The 8201-nt window shown below is 48.0% G+C and overlaps 1 protein-coding gene across 1 annotated transcript in view; it reads left to right on the forward strand.

Moving 5' to 3' along the window:
* Positions 1 to 1561: 1561 nt before the first annotated feature.
* Positions 1562 to 8201, forward strand: part of LOC134457458 (IQ motif and SEC7 domain-containing protein 1-like) — a 51170-nt gene continuing 44530 nt past the window's right edge. The window contains exons 1-3 of the mRNA XM_063209468.1: positions 1562 to 1619; positions 2126 to 2183; positions 7714 to 8050. Of these exons, the coding sequence (XP_063065538.1) occupies positions 1601 to 1619; positions 2126 to 2183; positions 7714 to 8050 (414 nt within the window). The 5' untranslated portion in view covers positions 1562 to 1600. The remainder of the gene's footprint in view (positions 1620 to 2125; positions 2184 to 7713; positions 8051 to 8201) is intronic.

Genomic DNA, 8201 nt, shown 5'->3' on the forward strand with positions numbered 1-8201 from the left:
GGAGGAGGATGGAGGAGAACACTGTTTGATTACTCCCCCCACCAACATCGCGGGTCGGGAGTCGAACCAGCAATCTTAGGGCTACAAGTCTGACTCCCTAACCGCTTACCCATGACTGCCACTTTCTGTCATACTCTCGACTGTCCTAGCAGCAATAAAGACTCAAAAGCCCAAAAGACTGGAATAGTGGTAGAGGCTGCGGTGAGCTGTGCTTAGCATGCTTGGATGGGAGCCCTGCACGCTCTCCTTCCCGCTGTGTTGTTTTGTTTTGCTGCCCTCAGTGGGTGGAGAGTCAGTGGGAGTGTCTGATGCTCACCATGTGACTGCCTCCAGCCATGCTGCTGATGCTGATGCTGCTTCCTCTCCTGCTGTAGCCATGGCAGCGGTGGACACTGCTGTGGTGGTCCAATACATACACACACACAAATGCACACGCACGATACACACATACGCACACATGCACAGGCACACGTGTGCGCACACACACACGCACTTGAGTGAATGGGGGGTAGAATGGTGTGTGTGTGTGTGTGTGTGTGTGTGTGTGTGTGTGTGTGTGTGTGTGTGTGTGTGTGTGTGTGTGTGCGTGTGTGAGTATGTGTGTGTAACAGAGAAAGAGACGGTGTGTGTGTGTTTGTGTGTGTGCTAGAGCGCACATGCACACATGTGCATACATGTGTGTGTGCTTCAGCAAACATTATCTATTGTCTGTGATGATGGTGTGTGTGCTGTCAGTGTGGGATGTGAATGAGCGGTTATTAAGAGGCCGGCCACTCTTGCCTTGTGTGTGTTTCCCGCCGGTTACTATAGCGCCGCTCTGCCGTCGTCTCATAACAGATAGTTAGAGATGAAAAGCTTTGCCTTTGTTTGCCTCTCGGCACTGCAGAGGTGGTTGGTTGCCTGTGCTACTGTGCGTGTTCATAGTTACGGCACGGCTTCAGGTCGAGAGTACGGAGAGGGAGAAGGATAGAGGAGGAGAGGAGGACAAAAGATAGATAGAGAGATAGAGTGACACAATGGGGAAAAGAGGAGTGTCACTGAAGTGGAGAGGAGAGAAGGACAGATAGAGGAATGGTTAACAGGCGGCGGATGACAACAGAGAGAAAGTGACTTGAACACACACAGGACACACACACAGGACACACACACAGGACACACACACACATGCATACACAGGACACACACACACATACACAGGACAGACACACACACATACACAGGACACATACACACATGCACAGGGGACACACACACACACACACACACACACACACACACACACACACACACACACACACACACACACACACACACACACACACACACACACACACACACACACACAGGACACACATGTTTAGCCGTGTCTATGGAAGTTGTAGAAGAGGAAGGGGACTATCCGGCTGACGACTCTTTGTCCCATTGACTGCCATTCTAGAGCTCCATTCAAGTGGAATCCAATAGGCAGTGATGAGATGAGGACGGTGTTGTGTGATAGCTCCTCAGCTCCGCGGCTCCACAGCCCAGGTGCCAGAGGGTCTGGAGTGACTGGAAGGAGAAGGACCGACCTCAGGGACTGTTTTAGTGGTTTGCCAAACAGATGCATGGAACGGACAGTGGTACAGTAACTCTGATTTGGAACATGGTTGTGTTCTTTTTTGTGGGAAAGAAGTGTTGTTGTGAAGAGGTGTTTTTTTAAGGTTTGTTCTGTGTCTCTCGTGTTTGTTCATGTTAGTAGTACTTTATGTGGGTGTGTGTAGTATAATGTGTAGGCTATGTAGTTTGTGTTTGTTAGTTACACTAGTTACAAGTTAGTCCTAAGTGACATTCACAGATTGCCATACTCTTGGAATATGTGTCTGCTTCTGCTGCAAATATGCCTAGTTTAATTTCTAATGGCTGTGTTCATGTGTCTTACTTGGAGTGTGTTTGTTTGTTTGTGTGCGTGTGTACGTGTGTGACTGTATGTGTCTGGCTATGTGTGTATGACTTACGTGACGTAGTATGTCTCTGACTGTGTGTGTATGTCTATGTGTATGTCTACGTGTGTGTCCATGTGTGTCTCTGTGTCTTGACTCTGTGTGTGCCTGTGTGCCCCTGTGCTTTCCTGTTGCCGGACCTGCAGATGTGATGTGGTTCCACAGGAAGAGGAAAGGCTTGCCCCGCAGGGCACGCGCCTACATGTGAGTTTACGTACTGTATGCAGCCAGAAGTCCTACATGTGAGTTTACCGGATGTACTGTACAGTATGTGCAGTCACTGCGTCTGCAGTGCCAGGCCGAAGTCCTACGTGTAAGTGTATTCAGCGTATACAGTCTGCAGAACCAGTGTGTGAGCCTACATATCTACGTATCCAATGCTCTGCAGAGCCAGGGCCAAATGCCACATGTGAGTGCAGAGCCACGGTGTGAACCTACTGTACATGTGAGTTCATATGTAGTGGCAGGACGTGAGTCTACCTATATGTGGGTGTATACTACACAATCACTGGTCTGCAGAGCCAAGGTGTGAATCTACATGTGAGTGTGTACTGCATATGCAGTTCCAGAGCTCAAGCCTGCATGTGAGTATACTGTATGTAGCCTATGCAGTCGCTGGTCTACATAGCCATTGGGCCTGTGAGTGTATATGCAGGAGGAGGGCAAGCCTACGTGTGATTGTATGCCGGGAGTCGGCCTACATGTGAGTAAAATAGATATGCACCCACTGCTTGAGAGTGAGTCCTTGGTCGTGAGCCTGTATGCCAATGTGTGCTGTACACAGTAACTGATCTGCACAGCCACCCACAGATGCTGTCTGTCTGGGACTACCCACCCACTGAGACATAGCGAGAAGCAAGGGGGTGGGGGGGAGAGAGAGAGATAGAGGGAGGGAGAGAGAACAGAAGAAGTGAAGAATTCGAAAGAAAGAAGAAGAAGCAGAAGCAGAAGAAGAAGGGAGACACGGCTGTGAATTGTTTGATGGTGGTACAGGGAGACACAGAGTAGGCAACAACAGAGGAAGGAAGAGGAATAGAAGGAATTTTAAAAATAAGAAAGAGGAATTATGGAATGAGGGGACACTGCTGTGGAGAGATTGAAGGGTGACATACAGTACATACATTTAGACAGACAGAAGAGAAATTAGGAGAAACAGAACAGAGAGAAAAGAGAAAGAAGAAGAAGAGGAAAAAGAAGAAGAAGGGGACACTGGTGTGAAGAGCTTGCAAAGACAGAGGCAGAGGAAAAGCTATGAAGGGAGAAGGAGAATAGAGTGAGAATGAGAAGTCAAGAAGAAGAAGAAAGAAAGAAAGAAAGAAAAGCAAAAAGGGAAGGGAAGAAGAGAATAGAAGAGAGGGGAAAAGACATTAAGAAAGAAAGAAGGGAAAGAGGAGAAGAGGCAGATAGGCACATTGTGAAGTGTGTTGAGAGTGTGTGATCGGTATGGGAAAGACAAAGATGGAAGGAAGCTGCAGTATAAAGGGAAAGGGGAGAAAGAAATTCAGAAAAAAAATAAAGAAAAGCAAGCAAGAAGAAGAAGACGAAGAAGAAAGCGATGGGAGCACTGCTCTGAAGTGTTTGAGGTTGCCACAGAGAGACTGCGTGTCCATTTCAATATGTAATATCCCGTCCTTCCTTGTGTTTGTGGCCTCTTGGGGAAGTCGTAAGATGTCATTGACGATAGAAGTTTAATTCAAGACCTCATAGAGGCACAATTCAAATGTCTTTTCCGCATTGGCAATCAGGATGTTGAATGGGTTTAGGTCCCCTAAAAGTTGTTGTGCCTATAGGCTAACAGCGGGGAAACGTAATCGTTTTATCCTCCACGGAGGCAGGGCATCAGCGAAGCTCCAGGACACCAGCACAAGGCGAGGACTGGAGATTAGATAATGTGATGGACCCACACAGTAGGCAAAGATAGAGGAGGAGAAGGAATAGTAGGAGTGAGAAATGACGAAAAAAGGGAAGAAAGAAAAGCAGGAGGGTAAGAGAAGAAGGAGGAGATTGGGTGGGGGCATTGCTGTTGAAGTGTTTTGAGGGTGTATAAGATGGGTGGCAAAGACAGCGATAGAGGAAAAAAGCTATAAAGGGAATTGGAGAATAGAGGTAGAGCGAGAAGTGAAAGACAGAAGAAGAAAGAAAGAAAAAGTAAGAAAGGAGGAGAAGAAGGAGGAGGATGATGATGAGGAGGAGACACTGCTGTGAAGTGTTTGGAGGGTGTGTGATCGGGGTGGCAATAAGTGACTCTGCTAATGGACTAGCAGCTGGGGACCGGCGGGGGAGCCAGGGAAGGAAAAAAGCAAAACGAATCGAAAAGAGAGAAAACAGATGGAGTGAAAGACAAAAAAAAGCATGAAATGAGAGAGGGAACAAAAGCAGTGCTGAAGGAGTAAATGAAGGAAATGAGATAACTTCAGACTGGAGCAAAAGAAAGAGAAAAAAGGAGAGGGAAAGTAATCAAAAGAGCATACTGTAGATGCCGGAACAAGGAGGAATTCAGACGTTGTGAAAGAAGGGGGGGAAAAGCATGAAAAGAGATAAACTAAGCAATTGTGACTTGCATCAATGACTGCAGTTACTGTACATGCACGAATTCCAGTTCAAATGGAATATTTTCAGAATCCTGTAGAAAACAAGTTCCAGAATATTCTGTTTACAAGACATGAAAAACAGCATTCTGGAAAATGGAATATTTTCAGAATCCTGTAGAAAACAAGTTCCGGAATATTCTGTTTACAAGACATGAAAAACAGCATTTTGTAATCGGAATACTTCTGAAATGTGGCCACATTCAGAATGCATAGTTTACCCCCTTTGCACAGAGCCTATGTTATAACCTTCCTGTCACCAAAATTGTAATGGCTATGTCTTAATCTGTTACTGAAGGCTCTCAGTACTGTCATAGCAATGTTGTAATGATGTCATTGATTATTTGAATAGGCCCGCCAGCGACCCCATCTGCAGTAAGAGGCTACGATGACTGGTCCACAAACCAAATACTGCTACAGTACCATTCCATTTGAAATCAGAACATTCCTCACATGTAACTGCTCTGTGATGAGACAAAAAACAATCACATGAAGTTACAGTAGAGAGGGAAAACAAGCAGGGATGAGAGTGTAAGTGGACGGATGAAGAGTTATTCAGACTGAATGTAGAGGGAAGGAAAGAGAGATGTAGTAAGAAGAGAAATGACAGAGAAGAATAAAGAGTGTGGGAGTGTGTGTGTGTGTGTGTGTGTGTGTGTGTGTGTGTGTGTGTGTGTGTGTGTGTGTGTGTGTGTGTGTGTGTGTGTGTGTGTGTGTGTGTGTGTGTGTGTGTGTGTGTGTGTGTGTGGGTCCATTCGCTGACTGCACACACACACACACACACACACACACACACACACACACACACACACACACACACACACACACACACACACACACACACACACACACACACACACACACACACACACACACACACACACACACAGACATACATGCTCATTGACTGATGGAGACTGGGACCGCAAACTGAATTGCCCTTCTGATGGGACTAATAAAGTTATCTGAATTTGAATCTGAATCACATGAACACACAACAGGCACCGCTTCACAATTATGGTGGTGTGAAACACCTGAGGGGTTTCAAGTGTGTGCGTGCGTCCGTGCGTGCATGTGTTTGTGTCTTTGTGTGAGCTTGTGTATCTACATGTATATGTGTTCCTGTCTGTGCAAATACCAAGTAACGTCTTTGATCTGTCTGTGTGAGAAACTGTAGGCCTACATGTCACTGTGTGTGGCGTGCACTGAGTGTGTCAGTGTGTGGGAGGAGCGTGTGAGGAAAAGTGTCAGCAGGTGTGTGTGTGCGTGTGCGTGTGCGTGTGCGTGTGTGTGTGTGTGTGTGTGTGTGTGTGTGTGTGTGTGTGTGTGTGTGTGTGTGTGTGAGAGAGAGAGAGAGAGAGAGAGAGAGAGAGAGAGAGAGAGAGAGAGAGTGTTTTTGAGTGGTGAGTGGGTGTGTCTGAGTGGGCGTGTGCAAGTGTGCATCATTGGTGCAGCGGCTGGTTGGCAGTCTGTGTTGCACCTCTCTCTCTCTCTCTCTCTCTCTCTCTCTCTCTCTCTCTCTCTCTCTCTCTCTCTCTCTCTCTCTCTCTCTCTCTCTCTCTCTATCTATCTCTCTCACACACATACACACACACTCCACTCCACTCCAGCTTGGAGGTGACTCATTCCCCATGTGACTCAGCACAGGAAAGCTGTCGCTGCCCCATGGTGTCTGGCTGTGCTCCTTGCTCTCTCTCTCTTACGCGCTTTTTTTGGTCTCTCTCTCACACACACAAATACACTCTCACTCTCTCTCTCTCTGTCTATCTCTCTCGTTCTCACTCACTCTCTCTTTTCTCACATGCTCTATCTCTTTTGCTCTAGTTTTGAAGTTCTCTCCCTTTCACACTCCCTCTCGCTGGCTCTGGCTCTGTATGTCTGTCTATCTGTCTGTCTGTCTGTCTGTCTGTTTCTCTCTCTCTCTCTCTCTCTCTCTCTCTCTCTCTCTCTCTCTCTCTCTCTCTCTCTCTCTCTCTCTCTCTCTCTCTCTCTCTCTCTCTCTCTCACCCTATGTCACACAGATACAGGTGCCAACCATTACACACTGCCTGTTTTTTCTGGCTTTTCCTCCCCTGATCTCCTTTTTTTCTCTCTCCACCATACAGTCCCAACATCCTTCATCCTTCATCATCATCCTTCATCATCATCCATACCAGTTCCAATTCCCCCTCTTCCCCTCTGTCTCCTTTGTCAGTATTCCTGATCCCTCTATTGTCATATTTCATCGACCTGTTCTCCTCTCTGCTCCTCCTCTGTATCCTTTCCTCCTTCTCTTTTCTTCTCTTCTCTTCTCTTTTCTTCTCTTCTCTTCTCTTCTCTTCTCTTCTCTTCTCTTCTCTTCTCTTCTCTTCTCTTCTCTTCTCTTCTCTTCTTTTGTCCTCTTGCCTCGTCTCATCTCGTCTCATCTCATCTCATCTCATCTCATCTCATCTCGTCTCGTCTCGTCTCGTCTTGTCTCTCCTCTCCTCTCCTCTCCTCTCCTCTCCTCTGCTCTCCTCTCCTCTCCTCTCCTCTCCTCTCCTCTCCTCTCTCCTGTCTCTAAAGCACAGTATTCCGTCTCTCCCCTGTACCCAGATGGTTTGTGGCATGGGTGGGTGGGTGTTCTCTCCTGCATATGGAGTGCAGAAAGGTTAATTCTGTGTGTATGCCCTTGATGCGACTTCGCCGAGTTTGGCTGGCTGGCTGGCTGGCTGGCTGCGCGTCCTGCTCCCAGCGTCACTCAGGCAGCTGTTGTTGATAGCCCCTTCCCTCTGTTTTCCTGTCTCGCTCTCTGCCTCCCGCTCTCTCTACTGTTCTCCCTGTAATTTAGTCTCTTCCTCCCTTTCTCTCTCTCTCTCTGCCTTTTCCCCTCCTGCCCCTTTCCCTTCACTTCCCTTTTCCCCTCTCTCCACTCTACTCCCCCTCTTTTTGCTTCCTTCTTTTTTAGTCAGAGGTGCTGTGATATTCTATATCTGCTCCCTTGGCTCTCTCTATCTCTCTGCCTCTGTGTGTGTGAATATTTTACACATGTTCATGATCTGTCGTTCTCTTTCCCTGTCTGTCTTTCTTTCGCTCTTTCTGTCCTTCTATCTATCTATCTATCTATCTATCTATCTATCTATCTATCTATCTATCTATCTATCTATCTATCTATCTCCTCTATGTAGTGTGGAGGGGGAGCCGCAGTGTGGCGAGACTGGCAGCTTCTCTGACGGCGCGGGCAGTCAGGCCCCATACCACCTGGGCTCTGCCGCCGCCAACGCCGCCGCCGAGCGCTACGCTAAAGCGGGCATCGGCCTCGGCCTCGGCCACCACGTGGGCCCCCAGGGGCCTCCGCCTCACCACCCCGTGGCCCCGCCGAGCCCCGTCAGCCTCGCCTGGGCCCAGCACACGCGCCACCAGCCCGCCAGCCTGGCGCTCCGCAAGCAGGAGGAGGAGGAGAGCAAGCGCTGCAAGGCGCTCTCCGACAGCTATGAGCTCTCCACAGACCTCCAGGATAAGAAGGTATACACTATACTGTAATAACATGTGTGTGTGTGTGTGTGTGTGTGTGTGTGTGTGTGTGTCTCTGTGTCTCCCTGACATCTATGAGCTCTCCACAGACCTCCAGGATAAGAAGGCAATGTAATAGTATGTGTGTGTGTGTGTGTGTGTC

The sequence above is a fragment of the Engraulis encrasicolus genome, chromosome 10 (assembly GCF_034702125.1).
Source record: "Engraulis encrasicolus isolate BLACKSEA-1 chromosome 10, IST_EnEncr_1.0, whole genome shotgun sequence".
Lineage (NCBI taxonomy): Eukaryota > Metazoa > Chordata > Actinopteri > Clupeiformes > Engraulidae > Engraulis > Engraulis encrasicolus.